At 40.8% G+C, this 27,787-nt stretch overlaps 1 protein-coding gene and 1 long non-coding RNA gene across 3 annotated transcripts in view; both read right to left on the reverse strand.

Annotated features, from left to right (window-relative positions):
* Positions 1-6,633: 6,633 nt before the first annotated feature.
* Positions 6,634-10,981, reverse strand: LOC105988525. 2 transcript variants are annotated; one of them, XR_001175200.1, is made up of 3 exons: positions 10,735-10,981; positions 10,205-10,344; positions 6,634-6,683 (listed from the first exon to the last, which is right to left on the reverse strand). It is a non-coding gene; the product is annotated as an uncharacterized LOC105988525 (long non-coding RNA). The 2 variants fall into 2 exon arrangements; XR_001175199.1 differs by lacking the exon at positions 10,735-10,981 and adding an exon at positions 10,484-10,648.
* An 8,399-nt stretch (positions 10,982-19,380) lies between these two features.
* The window catches only part of Lin54 (lin-54 DREAM MuvB core complex component), a 68,228-nt gene continuing 59,821 nt past the window's right edge, over positions 19,381-27,787 (reverse strand). Inside the window, exons 12-13 of the mRNA XM_013020109.1 lie at positions 24,737-24,939; positions 19,381-21,594 (exon numbers count right to left, since the gene is read on the reverse strand). Coding sequence (XP_012875563.1) covers positions 21,393-21,594; positions 24,737-24,939 — 405 coding nt within the window. The 3' untranslated portion in view covers positions 19,381-21,392. The remainder of the gene's footprint in view (positions 21,595-24,736; positions 24,940-27,787) is intronic.

The following is a 27,787-nucleotide window of genomic DNA, read 5'->3' on the forward strand; positions in this document are numbered from 1 at the left end:
CGTGGCAGCCGCAGCCCCGCCCTGCCTGCCGACACTTCCGGAGACGACGTGCGGCCCCGCCCACCCGGCCCGCCACAGCACTTCCGGGAGCCGCTGCGGAGTCGGGGGCGGCCGGGGAGAGAGGCTGGGCTCTGGATTGCCGATCGCGGGGTCAGGGGTCACAGACAACTTGAGGGTTGGCGCTCTGGATGAGGTCGCCAGACCAAGGATCAAGGATTAGTCCCTCTGGGCGTAGCCACCGGCCTGAGGCCCCGCGGCGGCCCCGGGAACGCCACGTAGCACTTGAAGAGGCGGCGGCAGCACACTGCCCGCAGCAAACCACGGGAAGATCGGGCTGCGAGGACGTTATTGGTTCGTGACTGGGCTCCTGGAGTTGCTTACTGGGCTTATAGTTGTGTGCTTTGAGAACTATAAAAACACACGAAATGGTCACATCCACAGGCAACTGTAGGCATACTCCAACACGCAGCGTCAGTGGGGAAGGTATGTCAGTTCTACCTACTATCCCGCGGTATTCAATCCTTCCAGTACTCTTCCTTGATGCCCATCTTGACTCGCCAGTATGATGCCGTTTGGCACTAGGGATCCTCAGCCATTTCAGACCTATAGGAATACCCCAACTTGGGAAATCTCCGAAGTCCTTCTAGTCCCAAGCATTTCGTTGAAGGAATACTAAGACAATACTAATGCCTACAAGCATACTAAAAACTAATAGTAATACCTACCTAGTCTTGTGTGTTGCCTACATTAACTTTTAGTTTAGGTAGTAAATATTATACAGGGGACAAGGCAGAGGAGGCTTTTTTTTCCCCTGTCGATTGTGGGGCCTGAACTCTGTCCCTCAGCTCTTCAGCTCAGGGTTAGGGCTCTACCACTTGAGCCATGGCCCCAATTCCGACTTTTTCTGCTCATGTGGTGCTGAGGAATCAATCCCAGGGCCTCGTGCATGCAAGGCAAGCACTCTACCACTGAGCCACCTTGCCAGCCCGGGTGGGAGGCGGGGTGGGGAGTGGGCTTTCTTAACTAATTTTCTTACACTGTAGTCATCGCCTAATGCCAACCCTTAGCACCTTTCCTAAATGCCTTAACTGGAAGTTAATGTTTATTTTGTGGACACCAAGATTAAGATGTCACAAACTGAAGGGTCTTGAGTTGGAAACCAGCCTGAAATACATAGGGTCTCAAAAAATAAAGAGCAGGTAGGTTGCTTGCCTACCATGGACAAAAAAAAAAAAAACTGCTGATATATACACAAACATACCATACAGTAAAATATGGTCAAAACTAGAAAACATTTTTGCAAGTGTGATCACACAAAAACCAAATTTACTTCTACAGGTTTGATAATTAGATTAGCTTACAGTGGCCCATTTTTATTGTTATAAAAATGCCTTCCATCATAATTTACACTGCAAAGTTAAATTTATCTATAGAAGTAGCAAAAAATTTAAAAAAAAAAACCTGACATTAAAAAGGGGGTATTTGAACAAGATACCTGTAACTCAAGCCTAACTTACTATTATTCAGGATGCTGTGATGTTAAAGATGATTGTTCCATGCAATGCCCAGGCAAAAATGTGCAAGACTCCATCTCCAAATTAACCAACAAAAAATGCAGGCTGGCTGGGTGCCAGTGGCTCAACCTGTAATCCTACCTACCCAGGAGGCTGAGATCTGAGGATCACTGTTCAAAGTTAGCCCACCAGAAAACTGGAATTGGTGCCCTGGCTCAAGTGGTAGAGCATTAACTAGTCTTGAGCTGAAGAGCTGAGGAACAGCACCTAGGCCCAGAGGTCAAGCCCCATGACCAATAAAAGCAGGCTGAAAGTCCATGAGTTCAAAAATTGGTAGAGCCATAATCAAAATTAAAGGAGATTCACATGAACAGATAAACTTTTGAACTTTCTCCTTAGTGTCCAGTTAACCAGCAAAAAGCTGCAAGTGGAACTTTGGCTCATGTAGTAGAGGTCCAGCTAAAGGGCAATGCCCAGGTCCTGAATTCAAGCCTAGTACAGGCACACACATGCACATATGAAAAATTTTGAACCAGAAACCTATACAATTTCTTCTTACATCTCATTGGAATACATTCACACTCAATGTCTCCTTTAAAAAAAAAAAGTAGCTAAAACCTTCAAACTCTCAACTTACATGGTCCTTTAGAAAAATACTTCAGGGGCTGGGAAGGTGGCTCAGTGGTAGAGCGCTTGCCTTGCATGCTCGAGGCCCTGGGTTCAATTCCTCAGCACCACATAAGCAATAAGAAAAAAGCCGGAAGATGCGCTGTGGCTCAAGTGGTAGAGCACTAGCCTTGAGCTGAAGAGCTGAGGGACAGTGCCCAGGCCCAGAGTTCAGGCCCCACGACCGGACCAAAAAAAAGAAAAAAAAGAAAAATACTTCAATTACACAAGGTTTGAACTATAAACGACACAAATTCCAGTGAGAAACTCAATTGCAATGTTACCTTAATCTGAGAAATTGAGAGCTTTCAGTATCAACAATTTCTTTGCTATTGGCTAGAAATGTAATAGTAATTTCTAATTTTTAGTACTGTCATTTAGAATATTAGAAAATGACCAAGTGTTTTATAACTTATAGCATCATTATCAGTACTTGCATTATCATTACACTTAAAGGGAGCATTTTCCCTATATGTTAGCAATCAAAATTTCATCCTTTGTTCTTTAAATGTCATCTAGTATCTTAAGAATTTCCTAATGTGAAAGTTTTGCTAGTATTACTTTCTCAGATCTTTGGTCACAGCCACTCTCACTAGGACAAATGGGTTTGTGATGATGAATCCAGTGAACCTGACTGAATAAAATTCTGCTTCCTGGAAATTGTGATTATAGGGTATTCCACACCTTAGCCTCCATGATGGACTGCAACATTTCACCTACACTGGTCCTCTGGCTGCATATTAGAGCTGCCTACAATGGAGGCAGTACCAACATTCCCTTGTTTATATCTTATAATACAACATCCAAATCCTGCAAAGATTTTGCACAATATGGTCTTAACTATCGTGCAATTTCACCACATAATTTAACATTGATTCATACCAACTGCTGACTAGCCTTCATTAGAAAAAGTACTCACTTGCAACTATCTCTTTCAGTGCACCAACTAACACCAACCTTCCCTGAACTCTGGCCAAAGTTGAGATATGCTCTTTATTATAATCTTTAATCCAAAGTAGAAGAAAGCATCTCATTAACCATACGTAGCTTTGTTACCAGCACAATTTAAACTATCAACACTGATGTTGCCTATACTACTTAATAAAACAAGAGGAGAGCTGGGAAGATGGCTCAGTGGTAGACTGCTTGCCTTGCATGCATGAGGCCCTGGGTTCGATTCCTCAGCACCACATAAGCAGAAAAAATAAAAAAGCTGGAAGTGGCGCTGTGGCTCAAGTGGTAGAGTGCTAGCCTTGAGCTGAAGAGCTGAGGAACAGGACCCAGGCCCAGAGTTCAGGCCCCATGACCGGACCCAAAAAAACAAAACAAAAGGAAAAAGATGTTGAAGCAATTTTATTTTTTTAAAAAAGCATCAGACTTTTTTCCATATGGTTCATAACTATAGCTTCATACAAGCCTAGTTTTGCTTGTAGTCATTATCCAATGTTACTTGCAGTATCATTTTTATTTCTTTGCTGTCCTGTTAAGTTTGTTGCTCGTTTTCTTAATTTCTCATTTTTATAAATTGTCATGAGATTAATCTGAGCAAGAGGGCAATAAAACTAATGATGATCTGTAAACTAATGAAATAACAACAAACTAGTTTCAGCTAACACTGAAGTTTTAACCATGTTGTTCGAGGACTAGGTTTACATGTGGTCCTCAAAAATCACACGTTGGAAAATTGCAACTCCAGGACTACCTGTACCAAAAAAAGCAAACAAATATTAATTACTTTAAATTATTTAAAAGTATTTTAATGACTACTACTAAACAAATCTAATCCTAGATCAAATAAAAATGAAGTTTTCTCAGATTTTTTTTTTATTTAAAACTTAATTACAGCCAGGTGCTGGTGACTCACACCTGTAATCCTATCTACTGAGGAGGCTGAGATCTGAGGATCGTGGTTCAAAGCCAGCCCGGGGAAGCAAAGTCCATGAGACTATTATCTTCAATTAATGACCAGAAAACTGAAAGTGGCACTATGGCTCAAGTGGTAGAGCACTAGCCTTGAGCTGAAGAGCTGAGAGACAGCGCCTAGGCCCAGAGTTCAGGCCCCATGACCAGACCCCCCCCCAAAAAAAAGACATCTTAGCTCCATTAAGAATATCACTTTAGGGGCTGGGAAGGTGGCTCAGTGGTAGAGCTCATGCCTTGCATGCCAGAGGCCTTGGGTTCAATTCCTCAGCACTACATAAGCAAAAGAAAAAAGCCGGAAGTGGCGCTGTGGCTCAAGTGGTAGAGCACTAGCCTTGAGCTGAAGAGCTGAGGGACAGTGCTCAGGCCCAGAGTTCAGGCCCCATGACCGGACCCCCCCCAAAAAAAAATTGAAAAAAAAAGTCAGAAGTGATACTGTGGTAGAGTGCTAGACTTGAGCTAAAGAAGCTCAGGGACACTCCCCAAGGTCCTGAGCTCAAGCCCAAGACCAACACCAAAAAAAAACAAAAAAACCCAAAACGAAAGTTTATTTCAAGTAAATCCATGTCATCTTGAGGTAACTTCTCAACATCAGGCCTGACATGGAAAGGGTCACTACACTTTATTATAAAACTGTTTAATGCTTTTTTAATTAGACAAGGTTTCAGAAGGAAACTACTACTTCAAAAGAAAAAGGGAGCATTGTTTCTTCTAGCAAGGAAACTGAAGAATAGTGATAAAAGGAAAAGATAAACTGTAAGTCTCTAGCACTACATACATTCTACCAGTGGCATTCTGATTGCTTGACATGGTATATATTTTGATCTCAAAGGCAAAACCTCAAAGACTGGAAAATAAGCAACAGAAAGAAAATAAGGCAATATTTAATTATGGTAAATAAAAATCAGGCCTTTGGGAAAAAGAACAAAGTGTTTCCATGTTGCTGAAAAGCTACACATTTATTTGCCCTATGCTTCATGGAGCATATATTTCTTTGGTGATACACTTGAACAACTCTTAACAGAAATTTAATCCTGTCAATATAGTGGCATCCCCAAAAATACCTAAAGGGATACCCAATTTATAGCAATAATTCTAGTTCAAATTAGCTTCTCTACTACTACCTCAGAACTATCAAGGTACAATTCTAACTAAAATAAATTTTCTCGTTTTCTAGAAACTTCACAAAAGGAAAATCATATCAATTATATAACACCTATATCTACATCTATGTAGACCAAAAATAAATTATATCTTAGAAAAAGGACTGTTAGCCAGGTACAGATGTCTCAAGTCTGTAATCCCACCTACTCAGGAGGCTGAGATCTGATGATCATGGTACACAGCCAGTCCCCAGGCCTGGTAGGAAAGTCCATGAGACTTTTATCTCCAATAAACCACCAGAAAACCAGAAGTGGTGCTGTGGCTCAAGTGATACAGCATTAGCCAAGAGCTGAAGAGCTGAGAGACAGCATCCAGGCCCAGAGTTCAAGCCCCACGACAGGGGGTGGAGAAAGACGACAGATGGGAACCATCACTTGAGTTAAATACTAAATTCTTTAATAAATTGGAACTGCTTTACTTCTAAATTTACTTGAGTTAAACACTAAATCCTTGAATGTAATAGATTGGAACTGCTACCTCTATTCACACCTTTGTAGTTAGTTTCTCTCCTACAATGTACCAAAAGCAACTTTTAAAAGACAAGTTTTCATCTTGACAGTTTGTTTGGATCAATCTTTCTCTTTATAGGAAGCTAGCTGCTGTTTTTTTTTTTTTTTAAGACAGTCAGACTATGAAAAAGTATACATGCAAAGAATTAAATTCTACAGATAATAGCCAGAAAGGAAGCAAAGCTTGCCAAGTGAGCCTGGAAGCTGATGCCGTCCTCTCCCTCAGTATTATCAGTCAGGGACTGAATCTCCCTGAGCCAGAACCACCCAACTGAGATAGCGAGTGTTTTAAACTTTTTGGATTAATTGGGATGTGCGACTCCTCACTAGCCTTGAAATTCAATTCTCTCAATCTCCACCTCTCAAGAAGTTGGGAATACAACCACAAGCCAACGTTGACCAGCCTTATTTTGAACTATTTAGTATTGACTACTAGAGGGTCACTCCATATTCATACCCAAAAAGCAAACTGTACAACTTATAAATTAACTAAAAAGATTCAGGACAACACAAATTTAAACCTCAAAGCTTTCAAAGTCCATGTTTGCCTTCAGAGGGTTATAGTAAGAAATAACCTGTTAAAAACATAACAAAACAAAAACAAAACTTCTCCCGGTGTAGTAAGCTTTGCACAATGCTTGGCATATATTAACTGGTCAATTGTCATTATTCTTTCCCATGTGACCAGTTAACAACACTTCTATACAGAAGACTGATTTGGATTTCACTAAAGCCTTTTTTTAGTCATCTTTTTTACTGAGAGAACTGTCCATTTTCAAGTCAATGCTAAAGCTCCAGGAATACTTAGTAGCTCTAAAGCAGAAAGGTATGCTACCTTTTCTGCATATTTCAAACCATTACCTTCCAAGATCTGTGTTATCTTGTCCAGATATTTCCAAGAGTATAATTTCTGAAAAAGAGATATTTTCTTTTAAGTCATTTTGTGCAAAGGTCAATGTCTTCTAATAACACTAGGTTTTGTAAAGTTCACATATCCTCATTTAAGTATCTGGTAATCACAACAGTTCATTATGTGAACAGCAGTGAAAGGTTTAATCATCGGATATGAAGTTTCTAAATAATGAAGTGGCATTGTGGCTCAAAGTAGTAGAGCTCAGGGACAATGCACAGGCCCTGAGTTAAAGCCCCATCAAACACACACACACACACACACACACACACACACACACACACAGCAAAGATGTTGCTGGGTGCTGGTGGTTCATACCTGTAATGCCTGCTATTTACTGAGGAGGCTGAGATCTGAGGATTTCAGGTGGCTCAAGTGGTAGAGCACTAACCTTAAGCACAAAAGCTCAAAGACAGTTGAAGCCCCAGGACTGGCACACACACAAAAATACAAAACAAGGATGTAACCAAATAATCAACTTGAGAATCTTAAAAGGCACAAAGACTGCATTACTACTTAAGTATCTAGAGCAGTGACATCCACACATACACCTCCACCCTCCTTTCTGACTTCTGTAAAGTAATCCAGTAGTTTCTACTCATTGGGTCTTTTAAGAATTTTTTTCTACCTAAGAGCAGTTCTTGGTAACTCATTTGCAATTAAAACGTAAAAGCCTACACTGAGAAAGAATTCAATTAAGCAGAAAGGAGCCATCACTGCAGATGTTGAACTAGCTCTCTTCCCTCCTGTATCAGCTTCTTAGCAGTTTAAGTTACCTTTGAACCCATTTTAACAGCAATCCATTAGCTTAGGCTCAACTGCAACTTTAAAACTACACTTCAAGTAGTAACCACTTAAAAAGTATTTTAATGATCATAACTCACATGGGATTTGAATACTATATCCAAACGCTACTTTTCCCCTTACACCCTCTAATTTCAAATGCATAGTGTTGTTTGTTTGTTTATTTTTTGCCAGTCCTGCGGCTTGAACTCAGACCCTGAGCACTGTCCCTAAACTGCTTTTGCTCTAGGCTAGCACTCTACCACTTGAGCCACAGCACCACCTCCAGCCTTTTCTGTTTATGTGGTACTGAGTAATCTAACCCAGGGCTTCATGAATGCTAGACAAGCACTGTACCACTAAGCCACATTCCCAACCCATGCATAGTTTTCTTAAACATCAAAAATTCCATCTTGCAGCCAGGCGCCGGTGGCTCACGCCTGTAATCCTAACTACTCAGGAGGCTGAGATCTGATGATCGAGGTTCACAGCCAGCCCGGGCATGAATGTCCATGAGACTCTTATCTCTGATAAACCACCAGAAAACCAGAAGTGGTTCTGTGGCTCAAGTGGTAGAGCGCTAGCCTTGAGCTGAAGAGTTGAGGGACAGCCCCCAAGTCCAGAATTCAAGCCCCATGACCACCACCAACAAAAAAAATTCATCTTGCCATGTGCCAGTGACTCCTGGCTGTAATCCTAGTTACTCAGGAGAAGGAGCTATTCAGGAGATCTGAGGATCATGGTTTGAAGCCAGCCTGGGCAGAAAAGTCCCTGTGAGACCCTTATCTCCAATAAACTACTCAAAAGAGCCAGAAGTGGCATTGTAGCTCAACTGTAGGGCACTAACCTTGAGCACAAAGAGGCTCAGGAACAGCATCCAGGTGCTGAGTTTAAGCCCCAGGACCAGCCAAAAAAAAAAAAGAAATTCATCTTAAGCTACTGTCTCTAAACTCAAAGAGCACCTTCTAACAGGTTCCCCGCATACTTCTGCATCCTTAACAAAAAGGTGGCTACTACACTGACACCATTTCATACCAATGAAAACGTGGCCCAGTTAACTCTCATCCATATGGTGAAAATTTGAATTCTCATCATGCTGGTGAGAAGGCAAAACAGTTCACTGTTTTGGAAAATAATCTGAAAGTGCCTCGCTAACTTAGTTACCATACGACCTAGCAAATCTCACTTAGGTATACAATAAAGAAAACAGGTCCACACAAAAACTTGTAAACCAATGTTCATAATATCATTCATAACAGACAATAAATGCTAATAAGCCAAAGTAGGGCTGAAAACATGGCTCAAGAAAGAGCCCCAGTACCCGCCCCTCCCCCCCCAAAAAAAAGCAACAGAAAGGTTAATAGCCAGGAACTGGTGTCTCTCATCTGTAATTAGCTACTCAGGAGGCTGAGATCTGAGGATCACATTTCAAAAACAGCCTGGGCAGGAATGTCCTTAAGACTCTAATCCCCAATTATCCACCAGAAAACCACAAGTGGAGCTGTGGCTCAAGTGGTAGAGTACTAGCCTTGAGCACAAAAGCCTTAAGGATAGTGCCCAGGCCTAGAATTCAAGCCCTAGGGACAGGAACAAAAAGTAAATGTAAACCATCTGATGGATATGCTACAATTTTGCTAAACTCTGATTCCATTTTATGTGAGGAACACAGAACAGGCAAATCCACACAAAATGTAAATTAGCTGTTTCTAGGGACCAGAGAGAGGGAGGGCTAGCTATCAAGAATTGGTTTCTTTATAGCACAATGAAAACATTCAAAAATCGGCCAAGTCCTACTTCCACATACTTGGGAGGCTGAGTTGGGAATCTGTAATCCTAGCTACTGAGGAGGCTGAGTTGTAATGATTCAGAGCCATCCCAGGCAAGGAAGTCCATGAGACTCTAATCTCCAATTAACCACCAGAAAACTGGAAGTGGAGATGTACCACAAAGTGGTAGAGCCCTAGCATTGAGCAAAGGAGCTAATGAACAACATCCAGGCCCCAGGACTGACCAATATAAAGTTCAGTGTGGTACAGAGCTGGCCTAGCGTGTACAGGGTCCTGGCTTCCATCGCCAGCACTGCAAAATACTGACTGTGGTGACCATTGCCAATTGTCTGAGTACCTGCTGTTTTATATTCCAACTCTCAATAAAACTGTTAAAAAGGGCTGGGAAGGTGGCTCAGTGATAGAGCTCTTGCCTTGCATGCATGAGGCCCTGGATTCAATTCCTCAAAAACTGTTAAAAAATGTAACTTTTTCTCAAAGATAACTAGTAACAATGTTATTGTTTATTTATCCTAATTCATGTTAATTGGATGAGTATTAGAAAAGTATTCCAACCCACATCCCTATACTCGCCTATATATGCAAAGTATTTGCCGTGGGCATCCCACGATTATTCTTAGCCCTGTGCCTATTAACGAGACACAAGTAAACGCTGTTAATTTCATTAAGGTAGAATCATCACTATGAAAAGCAGGTGTAATACCTTGACAGTAATATTTTAAACTGGATCTAAACAAAATAAAGAGAAAAAGTCCAGTTAATTTGCTGAGTCTCCTTGCCAAACAAAATAAGTTGACCCCTTTTCTTATTTCTATCAAAACTGAAGTCTCAGCGTGTAAATATAAGGGGTTTAAATGAGATGCTGCTGTAAAACCTTGTCAATCCTGAAAGCAATCAACGCCACACCATTTCCCAGGGCACAGCAGCTTCCCAGATCCCCAAGTGCCTTACCCCGCTGGCCTCATTCCCACACGGTGCCGACGTCTTTCATAGAAGCATCCGCCACTGAAATAAGATTCAGCACATCCTCATCCAAACTCCTCTGGAATCTTACGCCGCCACACGCGACAACGTGATCTCCCCATCACCACCTACAGGACAAAACATAAGGGAATGATTCGCACCTCAGTGAATTACTTACGCCTCCATGCTTTCTTCCCTGGTTCTTGGACACTGCATTTCATCCAACCCCCCACCCCCACCCCGCCACCAGTCCCTTTCTCGGTGTACCCTCATCAGCTCTAGAAACCATACCCAGAAATCCATCGGCCTGCCCTGGATCGGCCTACACTTTTGGCCCTGCCTCATGGCCTCTTATTCCCAATATCAGCCTCACAAAGACGCGATGGAGACGGATTGAATTGAGTTGCTGAGAGGCTCAGGAGGCAACAGCAAAATTGCTAGTGATCCCTGCGTTTCTAATTGGCTGCTGCGACACTACCTAGCCTCCGATTGGCTACGGCAACAAGCTCTGCGCCTACCGCGAGACAAGGCGGAAGTCCCGCGCCTGGAAAGCCCTCCTTCCCTGGTGTCGTAAACGCCAAGGGGCGGAGCTCAATTTAATCGTGATTCAAGCTATCACGGGAATCTGAAATGGGAGCCTCACGACACAAGATGAGCCGAAGTTGCGAGGCAGTGGGCTTACAGGATCTGCGACGCTGTGCTGCTTCGGGAGCGCGGTCTCTACTTCCCCCAGTGCGTGTGAGCGCACCTACGGACCGGACGGACTGTCGGCAGGGTGGGCGGGGCCGGGAGGCCTGCGTCGGGCCTGACCGGCTCTTAGCCTGTGGGCGGGGCTGTAGAACGGTGGGCGGAGGCGGCAGTACGTCACGACGTTTACGCGACGTCAAGCGTGACTGGGCCACCCGGGAAATCTATCTTTGGTTCTCAAAAGATTCAGGGCTCACCTCTAGTTCCGCCCCTTCTTTCTGTCATCCGTTACCTGTTATCTTTGAATGAGGTTGTTCAAAAGCGGTTCTACTCTCCTTGATCTTGTTATTCAATTGAGGATCGCATCGAAGCCCAGTGTTATTCTGGGACACGCCTGTAATCCTTGCACTTAGGAGGCAGAAATCGAGGATACCAAGTTCTAGGCCAGCTTCGGCTACTTAGCCATGGAAAGAAAACAATGAAAACAAGTGGGGGAGAGAGGAGTGGGGTAAACTCATTAAGCGTGAGCGCTCCTTTTAAAGCGCATGGCCTCGTGGTAGAGTTCGTGGCATCTGGTTAAGGTAGAGTACAGGCCAGGTTTTGCCTGGCTTGGCTCACTTTGAAATTGTTCACTACTTGTTAAACGAATTTTGCAAGGCTGGCCGGGTTGTCACTGAATCCGGGCCTGGCAAGGAACCTGTATTTAGCACGATTTCAGACCAGTCTAACCTGAACTCAGATTTTATTGCCCAGATTGGTATAGGTTATTCGAATCAATGTGGAAGGCATATTTAAGGAGAACTGTGGGTAAATGAGATGCCTGCCCACAAAGAAGTACAAGTTAAACAATTGGGAAGTATTTTTATGGGGAAAAAAAAGAGCTTCTGGAGTGGGAAGAGTGTAAGATGAGATGGTGATATGGTGAAGGAAGTAAAGATGGAATATTTGACTTGGATTGTGTAAAATGGATAATGAATGATTTTAAGATATATAAGTATGCTGTGGATAAGACTTCCCTGGTAACTAGCTATTTTAGCTAGTAACTCTAACTCTGTAACTCTAACTCTGCTTTTGCTATTTTCTGAGCAATGCCAGCCCTAACCAGCTGAACCATCACCACCCTTTGTTCTATTCCCCTGCTTCTCACCAGCAAAACCTTGGCGGAAATTTAAACTTCAGGTGTGAATTTCTTGTAACAATCATTGGCTAAAACCAACACCTAGACTCCCCCTTTCCCCGCCCTAGCCCAAAATGCTTAAAAGACAATATGGACTGGCCCTCAGGGCTGTTTCCTGGGATCCCAACTCCAGGTGCAGTCCTGGCAGATCAGCACTTTTCACTCAATAAAATCTTTTTACATTTTCACTGTGGACTGAGTGGTCTCACTGCACCTCCCCACTACAATGGAAATGCTGATAAATTATAGGATTGTAGAGTGGAAAAGTACCTTCAAGGAAATTTTTTAAAATATTTAAATTCCAGGTTGTGAAATTGGTTTTTTTTTGTGTGTGTGTATGAGGTTGTTTTTGGTTTTTGGTCAGTCGTGGGGCTTGGATGCTGTCCCAGCACTCTTCAGCTCAAGGCAAGCGCTCTACTGCTGGAGCCACAGCACCACTTCCGATTTTCTAGTGGTTTATTGGAGATAAGAGCCTCATGGACTTTCCTGCCTGGGCTGGCTTTGAACCTCGATCCTCAGATCTCAGCCTCCTTAGTAGTTAGGATTACATGCGTGAGCCACCAGCACCCAGCCTGGAATTGGTTTGTTTGTTGGTTTGGCAGTACTGGAGTTTGGAGTCCTGAATCCCAATCCTGTTTTGCTTTAGTTATTTTCCAAAGAGGGGTTTGCACTTTTTGCCAGAGAAGGCCTCAGACTGAAATCTTACTGCGGAGTTGCCCAGGAATCAGGATTACAGTCAGGAACTATCACAATCAGATGATTTGTAGAGATGGAATTTTACCCTCTTTTGGCCAGGACTGGTAATCCCTGCCTGCTTCTCAAGTAGCTGGAAATAGAGCCATGCTCTAAGGAAAAAGAAATTGGCAAGATTTGAACATGGGTCCATACACTTGGTAGACAAATAACTCTACTGCTTGTGAAGTAAGGAGGCCAGGTCTGGCCAGCGTCATATTGGCCACATGGTGGATAGTAGGGTCTGGCATCTTGTCTTCATGATGGAGGAAGGAAACCCCTCCACCTGCCTCCAAGTTAAGGGGTGTGCCCAGACCGTTGGAGGCAGGAGCAGGCACTTGGCTGATAGATTACTGCATCTGTCAGTTCACTGCCTGGGACTGGGAATTTCCTGAGGATCTGCCCCGTGTGGACCTATATGGGCCTGGACTGCCTAGCCATGAGGACTCCATGCCACGTGTCTCTGTGTAATCCTGTGTCCTTTCTCCGGGCTTGTCTCCAGACATCATGGCATCCCAATTCAGCTCTCCAGTGGAGCTGAATTGGCTTGTTGGTATTGTTTTTGTTCATATCTTTCCTCTTTAGCATGTTTCCTAGCTGTGTTATGTGTATTTGTGTGCTGCAGACCTTTGTAACAACTGGTGGCCTGCAGACTGTTAACTGTATAATAAAGACTCCAATATTCAGAGGCTGGGAAGGTGGCTCAGTGGTAAGAATGCTTGCTTTGCATGCATGAGGCCCTGGGTTTGATTCCTCAGCACCACATAAGCAGAAAAAGCCGGAAGTGGCACTGTGTCTCAAGTGGTAGAACGCTAACCTTGAGCTGAAGAGCTCAGGGATGGCGCCCAGGCCCAGAGTTCAGGCTGACATGACCGACAAAAAAAAAAAAAAAAAGACTCCAATATTCAATATTTTAAAATGTGACTTCTGGAATAATTTACCTTACAATGCTTGAGCCCCACCCCCAGCCCTTTATGTTTGAGATTTTTTTTTAAAGACAGTCTCCTATTTGTCCAGGCTGGTCTTGGACTAGTTTTCCTGCCTATTGCCTTCCATGCTGCTGGGACCCCAAGTGTACAAAACACCACACTCCACTTACTGAGGTGGCGATTTGTGAACCTTTTGTTCTGGATTATCCAAACTGTAATCTGAATCTCTTCCTCCTCCTTTGGAATTAAAAGCATAAACCACCATATCTGCCCTCCCACAAAATAAATATGTTTAAAAAAATTTACAAAGTGTTTCAACATACTAAATGGGCTATGTCACTACTGTACTATTTTCTCATTGCCTTACTATATATATTTTTATACGAAAGTTTTAGCAAGAATTTTAAACTAGACTTCTCAGAGCACAGTTCTGCATGAGTTCACAAGCAAGATTGCTTTATGACCTATGTAATCAAGAGACAGGTTAAAACAGGGCAGTTCCTAGCCAGGCGCTGGTGGCTCACGCCTGTAATCCTAGCTACTCAGGAGGCTGAGATCTGAGGATCGCGGTTCAAAGCCAGACCGGGCAGGAAAGACTGAGACTCCTATCTCCAATAAACCACCAGAAAACCGGAAGTGGCGCTATAGCTCAAGTGGTAGAGTGCTCGCCTTGAGCTGAAGAGCTGAGGGACAGCGCCCCGGCCCAGAGTTCAAGCCCCACGACCGACAAAAAAAAAAAAAAAAAAACCAGGGCAGTTCCTTTGTATCATCTTTAGAGAATGAAATAGTAAAAATGTGTTGCATGTTTGCATCATGTACCTACATGAACATATATTTGGAAATATACTGTTTGGATACTTACATTCGGTGGCTTTATTCTCCAGAGACTATCAGTTACTTTAGTACTCTTTAAGGCATTTTCCTGTTCATCTTTTGATGATTTCTATTTAAGTTTTAGGTTTGTACTTTTTATTTGCAAACCAATACGTTTAACTTGTTGCCTATCTAAATACAGGTTGTATACCTGATCTTTATTTAAATTGTGGTCCACATCTGTAATGTCTGCTGTTCTTTCCTGTTGTATTTGACTAATGTACTAGCATTTTTTTTTTTTTTTGCCAGTCATGGGGCCTGAACTCTGGGCCTGGGCGCTGTCCCTCAGCTCTTCAGCTCAAGGCTAGTGCTCTACCACTTGAGCCACAGCACCACTTCCGGGTTTTTCTGCTTATGTGGTGCTGAGGAATCGAACCCAGGGCTTCATGCATACAAGGCAAGCACTCTACCACTGAGCCACCTTCCCAGCCCCTAACATTTCTTATACTTAATGTTTTGCATTACTTTGCAAGTAACTCACAGATAAATGCTGAACATGAGACTATTTCCTTCACTGCACTTCAGAAAGCAAACGGTCTTGTTGGAATAAACGATTTATTCCTATTTGGTTAGTGTAGTTAATTATAATATCTATTCTGCATCTTTTCAGCAAAAATATTCTCTTTCATTACTTTCTTTTTGTTGGTCATGGAGTTTGAACTCTGGGCTTGGGCGCTGTCCTTGAGCTCTTCAGCTCAAAGCAAGTGCTCTACCTCTTGAGCCACAGCACCACTTCTGGTTTTTCTGGTGATTAATTGGAGATGAGTCTCATGGATGTTCCTGTCCAGGCTGGCTTTGAACTGTGATCCTCAGATTTCAGCCTCCTAAATAGCTAGGATTATAGGAATGAGCCACCGGCACCCAGCTTTTCTTTAATTTCATCTATCTTTCCAATAAATAGTACTTGGACAACTGGATAAACACGTGCCAAAGAATGAACTCGCAACAGAAAAAGACCCAATTGTAAAAAGTAAAGCTATAAAACTTAAAAGGAAGTAAATCCTTAAGACTTGGACTAGGTGTTGGTTTCTTAGCTAACAGACCAAATGAACAAGAATGAAAGAAAATAAATTGGGACTTCACTCAAATTATAACCTTGTACTTCAGAAGGATCCCATGAAAGTCAGCTGAGAACATAAGCTGAATGAAAAGAAAATCGTGTAGATGATTCATCTCATAAAAGGATTTCATTCTGGATTGTACAAAGAATTATAACTCGATAATAGGGCAAAGCCAAAATTTAAAATGGGTAGAATATTAATAGACATGTTAAAGAAGATACTCAAATGGCAATGAAATTGTTTACCAACCATCATTAACCATCAGAACAAACTGTAGTAAGATGTCCCTTTTCCTTCACACCAACTAGGATGCCTGGAATAAAGAAGTGCTGAACCAGGCTCCAGTGGCTCACACCTGTAATCCCAGCTATACAGGAGGCTGAGATCTCAGGATCATTGTTTGAAGCCAGTCTGCAAAGTCCATGAGACTCTTACCTCTAATCACCAAAATCTGGAAGTTGAGGCATGGCTCATGTGGTAAAGAAGTAGCTTTAAGCAAAAAAAGCTAAGGAACAGCACCCAGTTCCTAAGTTTAAGTAAGACAAGTGCTATAGGTTCACACCTATAATACTAGCTACTCAAGTGGCAGAGATTTGGAGATCATGGTTCAAAGCCAGCCTAGACTGGAAAGTCTGTTGACACTCTTACCTTCAATTAACCATCAGAAAATCAGAACTGGCACTGTGGCTCAAAGCGGCAGAGCTCTAGCCTTGAGCAAACAAGCCCAGGCCTCGAGGTCAAGCCCCATGAGCAACAAAAAAAAAAGGGGGGGTGGTGGGGGATTTTAAAAAAGACAAGTGCTGGAGAGAATGTGGAGAAATTAGGACCCTCATTCACAATTGGTGGGATAAAATACTACAGATCATAGATGTGCTTTGAGAAATTTTCAAGAGGTAAAATGGGGTAAGGGTCAGTGGCAGAAAATTTGCCAAGCAGTTGCAAGGCATTGAGTTCAACAAGTACTCCCCACCACTCCCCCCCAAAAGGTGTATCAGTTACCTGAGACCTAGCAATACTAGGTATATAAGACAAATGTAGGTAAGTCCAACATGACTATAGTCAGATTGGATTGCAATGCTCCTACCTATCCCTCCCATGTAGCTGGGATTACTTAGTCTGTTAGTTGAGAGTTGCTTAATTCTAGCCTGCCCATGCTGTCCTCAAGCCATAATCTCCACCTTCCAAGAAGCTGGGATTACAGGCAAGAATTGGCATCTTAAATAACACCAAACCTTTCAAACCAAGAATAGATAGGAAAAGGTGGATGAGGTTTGGCTCAAATGGTAGAGTGCCTGCATAGTAAATGTGAGTCTATTTAATCCCTCCCCACAAATCCTTTAGGCTTATTTGTCTGGTATATTCCTGTGTTTTTGTCTAGGCTGGCTTCTACGTAACTAGGATTACATCATATCCAGCTTGTTTGCTGTGATGAACTCAGTAACTCTTGCCTGAGCTAGTCTTGAATGATCTTCCAAAATCTCTGCCTCCCAAGTATCTGGGATTATAAGCATTAGCCAATGCACCTAGTCCCATTTCCCTTCTTTCTTGTATATTGATTACATTGATTTTTCTTACTGTTTTATCACCAGTCTTGTTCCTAGGATAGATTCTACTTGGTCATTATGTGTTCTTTTTTTTTACACTGCCAGATTTCAGTTGCTATCACAAAGTCCTTGTGGTCTTATAATAAAACGTGTACTTTTTGAATATACTTAATGCTTTTGAGTAAAAACGAAGAATGTCATATATCCTGTCCCAAAATTTACCACTGAAAAGGAAATATTTTGTTTTTTTACTGTTGACCTATTGGTTTAACTCAAAGCCTCACACTCACATTGTTTCCCTCACTTTGTTTCCAGCTCTACCACTTGAGCCATGCTTCCAGTTCTAGTTTTTTACTAATAATTGGAAATAAGAATCCCTGAGATTTGTCCACTGAGGCTGACTTAGAAACCTTGATCCTCAGATATCTGCCTTCTGAATGCCCAGGACTGTAAGTGTGAGCCATCAGCACCTCACTTGAAATATTTAATTTTCAAAAACTCATTACAGTATTCATTACATAAAATCTCCTGGTCTGGCCTTGGATAGCTCAGCAGGTGGAATGTTTGTCTAGCATGTGCAAAGGCCCTAGGTTTAATCGCAGCATGGGGAGAAAATCATCTAGAATTTTTTTTTAAAAAAAGCTCACATTTGGCCTACAAATGAATGCTAAATTGTGAATTAAAGAAAACTTAAGAGGGGCTGGGAATATGGCTTAGTGGTAGAGTGCTTGCCTAGTATGCATGAACCCCTAGATTCTATTCCTCAGTACCACATACACAGAAAAAGCCAGAAGTGGGTCTGTTGCTCAACTTGTAGAATGCTAACGTTGAGAAAAAAGAAGCTCAGGGACAGTGCCCAGGCCCTGAGTTCAAACCCCAGTATTGGCAAAAAGAAAAGAGGGGCTGGGAAGGTGGCTCAGTGGTAGAGCGTTTGCCTTGCATGCATGAGGCCCTGGGTTCGATTCCTCAGCACCACATAAGCAAAAAGAAAAAAGCCGGAAGTGGCACTGTGTCTGAAGTGGTAGAGCACTAGCCTTGAGCTGAAGAGCTGAGGGACAGGGCCCAGGCCCCGAGTTCATGCCCCACAACCGGACCCAAAAAAAAAAAAAAAAGAAGAAAAGAAAAAGGAAAACTTAAAGAAAAAATGCTTAGGTAATTTTCATAATACATATTAGCACCAATGGTAAAAACTAGCTGAGGGACTGGGGAGGTGGCTCAGTGGTAGAGTTCTTGCCTTGCATGCATGAGGCCCTGAGTTCGATTCCTCAGTACCACATAAGCAGAAGCCAGAAGTGGCACTGTGGCTCAAATGGTAGAGCGCTCACCTTGAGCTGAAGGGTGCAGGGACAGCGCCCAGGCCCAGAGTTCAAGACCCACGACCAACAAAAAAAAAAAAGACTAGCTTACTGGCTTTCTTGGACTTTAGTGGTAGCTCTAGGAATCCTATGTAAGCACTAAGAGGTACAGTATAACCACAGAAAGACTGACTAAAAACATTCAGTTTCTTATTACTAGTATTATAGGACAAAAATGAAAATTTTTTCTAAAGGCATTTTTATTCACATTGTACATAAGATTGGGAAAATACCAATTCTCAAATATCAAAACCTGAGGCTGAATCATTGGGTCTACTTGCTTATACCTGCTGCATTTAAGGCTCCATTTTCCAGGGAAGACCTGCAGGTTGCTTTCCGTTCTCCAAAGACAAGACACTATGAAAAGAATACCACACATCAATGGGTGAACAAATACAACGGGGGTAACTCCCTAGACATTATGTGGGAAATGAACTCTACATCTTGTAGGTGAGGAAAAACTGGGAGAAAGTGATGGAGGGTGAGACATGGTTCAAAAAGAAATGTACTCATTACCTGATTCATGTAACTGTAACCCCTCTGTATATCACCTCTACAATAACAATTTTATATCTATATAAAGAATATCACACATTAAAAAGTAAATGGAGATGGGAGTTACTAATCCTAGAAGAAAATAGACAAAAGTAGAGATGATCTCACTTGAAAGCAATTTGTGTTAAGAATTAGTTCTTTTGTTGTATGTTTTTAGAAACAATGTCAGATATACCTGAAAATCAGATAAAATTAGGTTTCTTGCATGTTGAAAGGTTAAAAGTAATGTTATTAAAAATAAATGCAAAAACTTTTTTACAGAATAGTATAAATGTTTATTTTATGTATGATTTTCTTTCCTGTCCTGTTTTTACAATATAGAAAAGTGTATTTTTTGAATAGCTCTAGGAAATATAAATTTAATCTTTTCTACTTTGGGATGTAAATAGAGCTAAAAAAAATTATATACCCAGCCCTCCCCAAATAGTCTTTTTAAATTGTTGAATTAATGTGACTATTAATCTTGTTCAGCAGTTTGATGCAAATGCCTAAATACAAAAAGTTGTTTAGTATGTACTACACAGGAAGAAAAACTTAATATTTTAGTTTCTTGAAAATCAAAAACTAGTAGCATTTGATTGCACCTTTAAATTTTTACAAGCAAGACATTCTTAAGCAATGCCATCGTACATAATCTACAATTAAATGAGAACTTCACAAACATTTCTGCACACTGTATATAAATACACATCACAATGATGTAATTAGAATTAAACAGAGTATATACAAAATGAACAAAGTTTAGGTTTAGACCAAAAACTTATTGCAATCTGTTGAAAAATAACTTGATTACATATTTTATCCTTACACTAATTTACATTTATACAATTTTAATTAGACATACTAGAATGAGGTGCTAAAAACATCTGTATTATCTACATTTAAAGTTACTGCACTATAGTTTTATAAACCTAAAGAAGGATACTTAAATGAATAACGGAATCCTCTTTTGTATTTTTTCTATTGCCTGTATCTTTCATGTTCATATGAACATATATACATACTTAATACATACAACTATAGTCCTTGGAGGAAATGTAATAATTACTGAGGATTAAGGAACAAACAAAATGTCTGAATTTCAACATGGTTTTTTCCTTTCATAAAATCAAACTCCTATTACAATAGACTCTTAAATTCATAGAGCTCTTGAATTACTAAAAATGATTTATGTTATGTTAGTTATATGAAAACACCCAACTTCATCTTAATAACTCACTGGCTTAAAGTAAACCATATTAAAGATTCCTTATAAAATCAAATCCCATTACATCTCTGAAAGTTTTGTTAGGTGGCCCATTTTCAGTACATCAAGTAAAGAGACAGGTATTGTCTGAAATGTCTCAGTTCCAAAGTCTACAAAAAGATCTGTGAAAAGTCCTTCCCTAAATTCATCTCTTTCAACCTCAAAATTCCTGACATCTCTTTCCAAGCCCAATGCTGAGCCTGATCCCTATTCCATGGGATCCCTTCTGTCCTGTCTCAATGTAATGGTGTGTGCTTCTCTTCACAGCCCTCTTACTTCCACATGACAACTGTTCCAACATGCACCACCTCTGAGAGGGAAACTGGACACCTAGTGCAGGTGAGCCATTCCTCACAAGAGTACATGCCATCCTCTCAAAGTCCTTACTGCCCCTTAATACCTTATTGTGGATTTGTTTTTTTAAAACAGTTTTTTTTTTCATTTTAAAAGTGTACATGGGGATTACTTGTTGGTAATTTCAGAATCTATCCTAAAAAGATGATTTTTTTTCTTAAAAAGAGAGTGCTCTTCTAACACAAAATGTCATTTGAATCTGCTTCATAACAATTTGTTATGTAGACATTCTATCTGCATATCTGAAATATTCTAGATCTAGAACCAAAGATGACTGGGTAATACCCATGCTGCTTTGGCTTCTTCTATTGAATAAAGTCATACAACACCATACATTATAAATTATATTACAGTAATTTATAAGTGTTTTTATCAATAAAATCAGAAGGACAGAACATCTACTTCTTAAGAAACTCAAGCAAATTAAACATCTATATAATACAATAAAGGAAAAAAATTAAGTTAAATTCAATTTAGAAGGGGCATAAGCAGAATTAACTATTATTTAAAATGTACTAATTTCCTCATTTAAAATTTCTTCTCTTTCAATATTATTTCAGGTTCTTTAAAACAAGGACTGAATTAAAATACAGTAATTGTTAAACTAGCTTGCAAAAAATTAAGTTTCCTGTACAGCTCCCTTCCTCATCTCCTGGGCTGGAGTTAGCAATTCATGGCACAGGGGTCGCTCTTTGCCTTTCCTGCAGAGTTGATGACACTCATCAGACATCGTCCAAACTCCTCAAGTATCATCCGTTCCGCTGCAGCCTTTGACTTTCCCTTCTTGTCTGCCTGCTCAGCCTGGGCAAGAAGGCAGTTACATGTGGCTTCAGCTACTTCCTTAGTTACAAATGTAAATGGTAACCTGAAATGATTTTGGAGAGAGAGAGTGAGATGATAATGATAGTGATTGGGTAAACCCTTCTGGGAATCTCAGATGACACTTCTACATTTCACCCACATGAGCATCAAAATTTGCATTGTAAACACACACTAAAGAGCTGAATAAAGTTAGATTTTTTTCTCATCCTCTAGCACATTTTAAAAGGTAGTTCAGGAAATACATGATTTATTATAAAACACCTGATTTCTTACCTACACAAGATCATCTGATTAACTAAAAGACATAATTGTACCAGTATACTGGACACTTCTGAAAGTGGAGTTCACCCAATTCATGACTATAAGCTCCACAAATGTTTTGATAATTTTTCTGTTTCTCCTGTGCCTATAACAATGAGCAACTCACAGATATTCCCTGAGTATTTGCTGGATGAGTAATATTTGAAACTGAATACATTTTTAACACATTTCTTTGCATTGTTTGTAAAAAAAAAAAAACAAATAAGCATACCCAAATCTGCATTGTTCCATCACAACAAAGAAAACAAAGGGAAAGTCAAATACTACTCTACACAGTGTCAATGACACAGACTTGAACTGCTAAGTAGTAATCTGTGCTGAAGCTTTCTATATTATAGCCAAGTCAAGTGTAAGCCTGACACAGTAAATACTGCAACCTAATCATCCATGAACTGAATAGCCTGTATATAATTGGCCAATATAGAACACTGCAGGACTAAATTATGGCCCAACATGACAAAAGTTCAGGCTGCCACTCAATTGTATAGCAATCTTCAATGTATAAGGAAGCATTTAAAAATATTAATGCCACAATGTTAATACTACAGTGTTTAATTAGTAATACTAGCCAAATACCATAAAAATGCCCATTATAAAATATTTAGAACTATAAACAAGAATGAGGAAAGGCAAAGAATCAAAGGTAAAACACTCAAAGACTTGTTAGAGTGCTGGTATAACTTCATAGCTTTTAAAAAAACATCCTTGATTACAGTGTACATTATTTCTTGTGTGCATGAAAGTTCAAACCCAGTGCCTCCTTGCACATACCCTGAACTATGTTTCTAGTCCCATAGTGTATAATTTAGTGTTCATATCTATAAACATTCTCCCAAGTGGGAAAATTAAAAATATTTTACTGCGCCAATATATTTAATCTCCACAAGGAGATTAGATTCCATCATTTAAAGGATCATTAAGACCAGAAAGGAACCCATGTCAACTCCCTAAAGAGCCAACCACCACTGTGTACAGTCAAGACAATTTCCAAATTATGTTTCAGTGCTAACAGTTCCTTAGAACCAACAGGGCAATCCTTAGAACCAATGGTGGCAACACACTGAACTCAATCCTTGAAGCTCAAGACAGGAGGATCGTTAAGTTTAAGGCCAGACAGGGCTACACAGCAAGAACCTGTCTCAAATAAATATATAAAACCAAACCAAAAACAAAACAAAAAAACCACTAACGGCTAAAATACTTTGTAGGAAAAAAAAAAAAGGTTTATGGCTAGGCAATGGTAGCTCATGCATGTAACCCTAGCTATTCGGGAGGCTGAAATTTGAGGATTGTGGTTCAAAGCCAGCCCAAGCAGTAAAGACCATGAGACTCATATCTCCAATAAACTACTCAGAAAAAACTGGAAGTGGTGCTGTGGTTCAAGTGGCAGAGGTCTAGAAAAGAACCAGGCCTTGAGTTCAAGGGGAAGGAAGGAAGGAAAGAAGGAAGGAAGGGGGGGGAGGAAGGGAAGGGAAGGGGAGGGGAAAGGGGTGGGGAGGAAGGAAGGAAGGAAGGAAGGAAGGAAGGAAGGAAGGAAGGAAGGAAGGAAGGAAGGAAGGAGAAGGGAAGGGAGGGAGGGAGGGAGGGCCTTACTTTTCTAAGTAACAAATCAGATCTTATTTCTTTTTTGTCAACTGTGGGGCTTGAACTCAGGGCCTGAGGGCTGTCCCTGAGCTCTTTTGCTCAATGCTAGTGTTCTACCACTTTGAGCCACAGCTCCACTTCCAGTTTTCTGGTTGTTAATTGGAGGTAAGAGTCTCACAGACTTCCCTGCCCAGGCTGGCTTTAAACCACAATATTCACATCTCAGCCTCCTGAGTAGCTAGGATTACAGGCATAAGCCACCAGCACCCAGCTGGATCTTATTTCCACTTAAGCATTTTTAAATAATAAATGCCAGGTCTATTCTCTTAATAATTCTTCAAATTAATGTCTAATAAATAAACCTAAGTCCAAATTATAAACTGTTTTGGTATACTGACAAACACCTATAATGAAAATGCTTCATTGCTCACAGCCACCTGTAAAAGCCATTTTAAGGATAAGAAAACTTAGGTTATAAGTAGAGCTACTTGTTTATTTAACTCAGTACTAAACAGCATAGACTGTATTAAACTCTGACCTTGTTCCTTCTTCCACCTTTTCAAAAACATCTGGGAGTACAGATCTTCAATTAATCTATTTCTCGTGCGTGTGTGTGTGTGTGTGTGTGCATGTGTGTGTGTGCACGCGCGCGCACGTGTGTGTGCGCGCGTGTGTGTGTGTGTGTGTTTGGTTTTATTTTGGCTTTGAGATGGGCTCTTGCTGCACTGATCAAACTGGTATGAAACTCCTGGGCTCAAGTGATCCTCTGCATTAGCCTTTTGCCAAAGTAGCTGGGACTATAGGCACTCGCAACTGTGCCCAGTTGCCTGAGTTAAGGTCAAAGCTTTTTACTCAGGAGCACAGCATTCTAGTTAAAGAGATAACAACCATATTTCAATGTTACAGTGTCAAGGTGGTCTAACAGAATAGGAGAAGTGCTCCAAGAACAAGGAAAAAGTAAAAGAAGGCAAGAGATATGAGAAAGAGCATACGCTGAAAAAAAAAAACTGGTTTGCTTGAGAGTACTCAAACAGTAGAGATAAAACCAATTAAATTTTAAACACAGAAATTAAAACACTACTGTGTACTTTAGAATAGCACAACAGGTCTTATAGGGTTTTCTGTTACCATAAATTCCTTCACAAGTAAGAAAGATGGAAGGAAAATGGAAAAACCAGAATTTAACCAATTCAACTTTGACCTTCTAAAGAGAAACCTTCCTTATCAAAATGAATATGAGAGAGAGAGAAAAAAAGAAGAAATCAAAACTATCAACTTACTTTCCTCCTCCACTATTTAAAGCTGGCGTTGGCCTAGTAAGCAAATCTGAAATCTGAGAAGACAGCTTCGTCTTCGCAGCCGTTTGCTGCTGGACCCTTACTTCAGCTGCATCTGCTAAGTGCATCAATGTCTTTCTTTCTGGGCTTTCTTCAAAATTCTTACAGCCAATACACTTACATATTGAAGAACACATTATTTTTGCCTATAAGATTTACAAAAGAAAAGTTTCCAAATCAAAACAAAAACATCACTGTAAGTAGATTTCAGAATCAAATCAACACACAATTGTATTCATTATCTGGTCAGCTGACAGAAGGGCTGATGGAAAGATCTTTTTTTAACCAAGCCTACACAATCAGCTGCTTGTGGCTATGTCTGAGCAAGGCTGACCAATGTTTGTATTCATATCTCCCCAATATGAACACCACACACTCTTCATGAGTATGAATGTTACATTACATATAAAAGTATGTCATGCCAGATGCCAGTGGCTCATGCCTGTAATCCTAGCTACTCAGGAGGTTGAGATCTGAGAAACTCAGTTCAAAGCCAGCCCGGGCAGGAAAGTCTGTGAAACTCTTATCTCCAATAAACCACCAGAAAACCAGAAGTGGTGCTGTGGCTCAAGTGGTAGAGCACTAGCCTTGAGCTGAAGAGATGAGGGACAGCGCTCAGGTCCAGCGTTCAAGCCCCACGACCAACAAAAATAAAATTTAAAAAAAATAAAAAAATAAAAGTATGTCAATGAAGTCACTGTTACCATGTCAATGTCTTCCATTCATGTAACCACAACCTCAGTCCACATGAAAAGGATTTAAGTGTTGTTTAATAGGGATGGTTCCTTCTCCAGTGAGCCATAATAAGCACTTAAAAAATGCTGATGGGGCCAGGCGCTGGTGGCGCAAGACTGTAATCCTAGCTACTCAGGAGGCCGAGATCTGAGGATCACGGTTCAAAGCCAGCCTGGGCAGGAAAGACCGTGAGACTACCATCTCCAATAAACCACCAGAAAACTGGAAGGGGCACTCTACCTCAAGTGGTAGAGCGCTCATCTTGAGCTGAAGAGCTGAAGGACAGCGTTCAGGTCCAGAGTTCAAGCCCCATGACCAACAACAAAAAAAAAAAAAATTAAAAAAATGTTGACGGGGTTGTACCATGGGGGGAGAACATACAAAAAAACAAACAAACAAATCACATGTATTGAATTCCTGTGTCCTGCATCTTGTATATACATTTTTCTAATTTGGGAAGGGGAAGGGAAATAACAAAATGCTTTGTAACAATGAGATGTACAAGACAGTATGTTGAAAATGAACTTTACATCTTTGCAGGGGGGAATGTGGGAAGGAAGGGATGGTAGGGGAAAAATAAAGAAGGGTTACATATACTCATTTAACTCAGTTTTGAAGCCATATGACAGGACCTTGAATGTGATGTCCAAATGCAAACCAATGAAATAAAAAAAAAAAAGCCAATTTAATTTTAAACCAATGTCTCAAGACAACAAAAATTCCCAGGCAAGGTGCCTCACATATGTAATTCTAAGTGGCAGAATAATAGTCTGAGGTTGGCCCTGGGTTAAAAGTATTGAGATTCTATCTAAAAAAATGATCAAGGGGCTGGGAAGGTGGTCAGTGGTAGAGTGCTTGCCTTGCATGCATGAGGCCCTGGGTTCAATTCATCAGTACCACATAAGCAGAAAAAAGCCGGAAGTGGTGCTGTGGTTCAAGTGGTAGGGCACCAGCCTTGAGCTGAAGAGCTGAGAAACAGTGCCCAGGCCCTGAGTTTAGTTCCCAGGACCAAAAAAAAAGATCAAAAGCAAACAGGAGGGCTGGGAAGGTGGCTCAGTGTAAGAGTGCTTGCCTCGCATGCATGAGGCCCTGGGTTCGATTCCTCAGCACAATATACGCAGAAAAGGCAAGAAGTGGGTGCTGTGGCTCAAGTGGTAGAGCGCTTGCCTTGAGCTGAAGAGCTCAGGGACAGTGCCCAGACCCAGAGTTCAAGCTCCATGACTGACGAAAAAAAAAAAAAAAAAAGGCAAACAGGACTAGAGGTGTGGTTCAAATATAAAGCACTTGTTCTGCAAGATAAAGTCCCTGAGTATAAACCCCAAGAATGCCAGAAAAAAAGTTAACATAAACTGTCAGACAACATTAAAAAAAACTTCGTACTGACAGCTTGGCACTGGTAACTCACACCTATAATCCTAGCCACCCAGGAAGCTGAGATCTGAGGATTGAGGTTCAAAGCCAGCCCACACAGTAAAGTCTGTGAGATGCTTACCTCCAATTAACCACCAGAAAAACCAGAAGTAGAACTGTGGCTCCAAGTGGTAGAGTGCTAGCCTTGAGCAAAAATTGCTCAGAGACAGCACTCAGGCCCTGAGTTCAAGCCCCACAATTGACCAAAAAAAAATAAAAAGTCACAGCAATCCAAATAACCACTATAATCCATAGTTACATATTTTCCAAGTTTTTCCATTTGAATTTTGGAATGACAAATTAGCTATTAGACATGTTGTCTATTCTGATAGTTTCTTAAGGACAACCAGGACAGATGTCTCTCTTCACTTTAACCATCCTACTTCTTTTTCTACTTTTATTAACTCACAGACTTGTTCATCAGTTTAATTAAATGATTAGTTCATGTGTTTGCATCTCATATGCCAAGCTTGTACATGAAAGGGAATTGCCATCCTGATCTAGCTTTACAGCAATTTTCCTTTCCTTTTTTTTTATTACTATTTTCCTTTCTTTTAGCAAACTTGGTTTGAGGGTTTTCAAAAACAAAACTATCCATATGTTAGTTCTTACATTTCCATTAACAGCATTGTATGATATGGTTTATAAACTATTTTTATCAGGTAACCCAACAGAACAAAGTCAATATATGCCACCAGTGAATGAAAATCTGGCTTCCAACAAGAAGTCATTTAAGTGTCTTTCAAAAATAATCTTGATAAAGTGTTAATACTGACAGAAAAATGAAATATTACTCTACTATACTACCTTTAGTTCTGAGAAGTCATTTACTTTTTTTTTTTTTTTTTT

This window comes from Dipodomys ordii, unplaced genomic scaffold (genome assembly GCF_000151885.1).
Source record: "Dipodomys ordii isolate 6190 unplaced genomic scaffold, Dord_2.0 Scaffold49, whole genome shotgun sequence".
Taxonomy (NCBI): Eukaryota; Metazoa; Chordata; class Mammalia; order Rodentia; family Heteromyidae; genus Dipodomys; species Dipodomys ordii.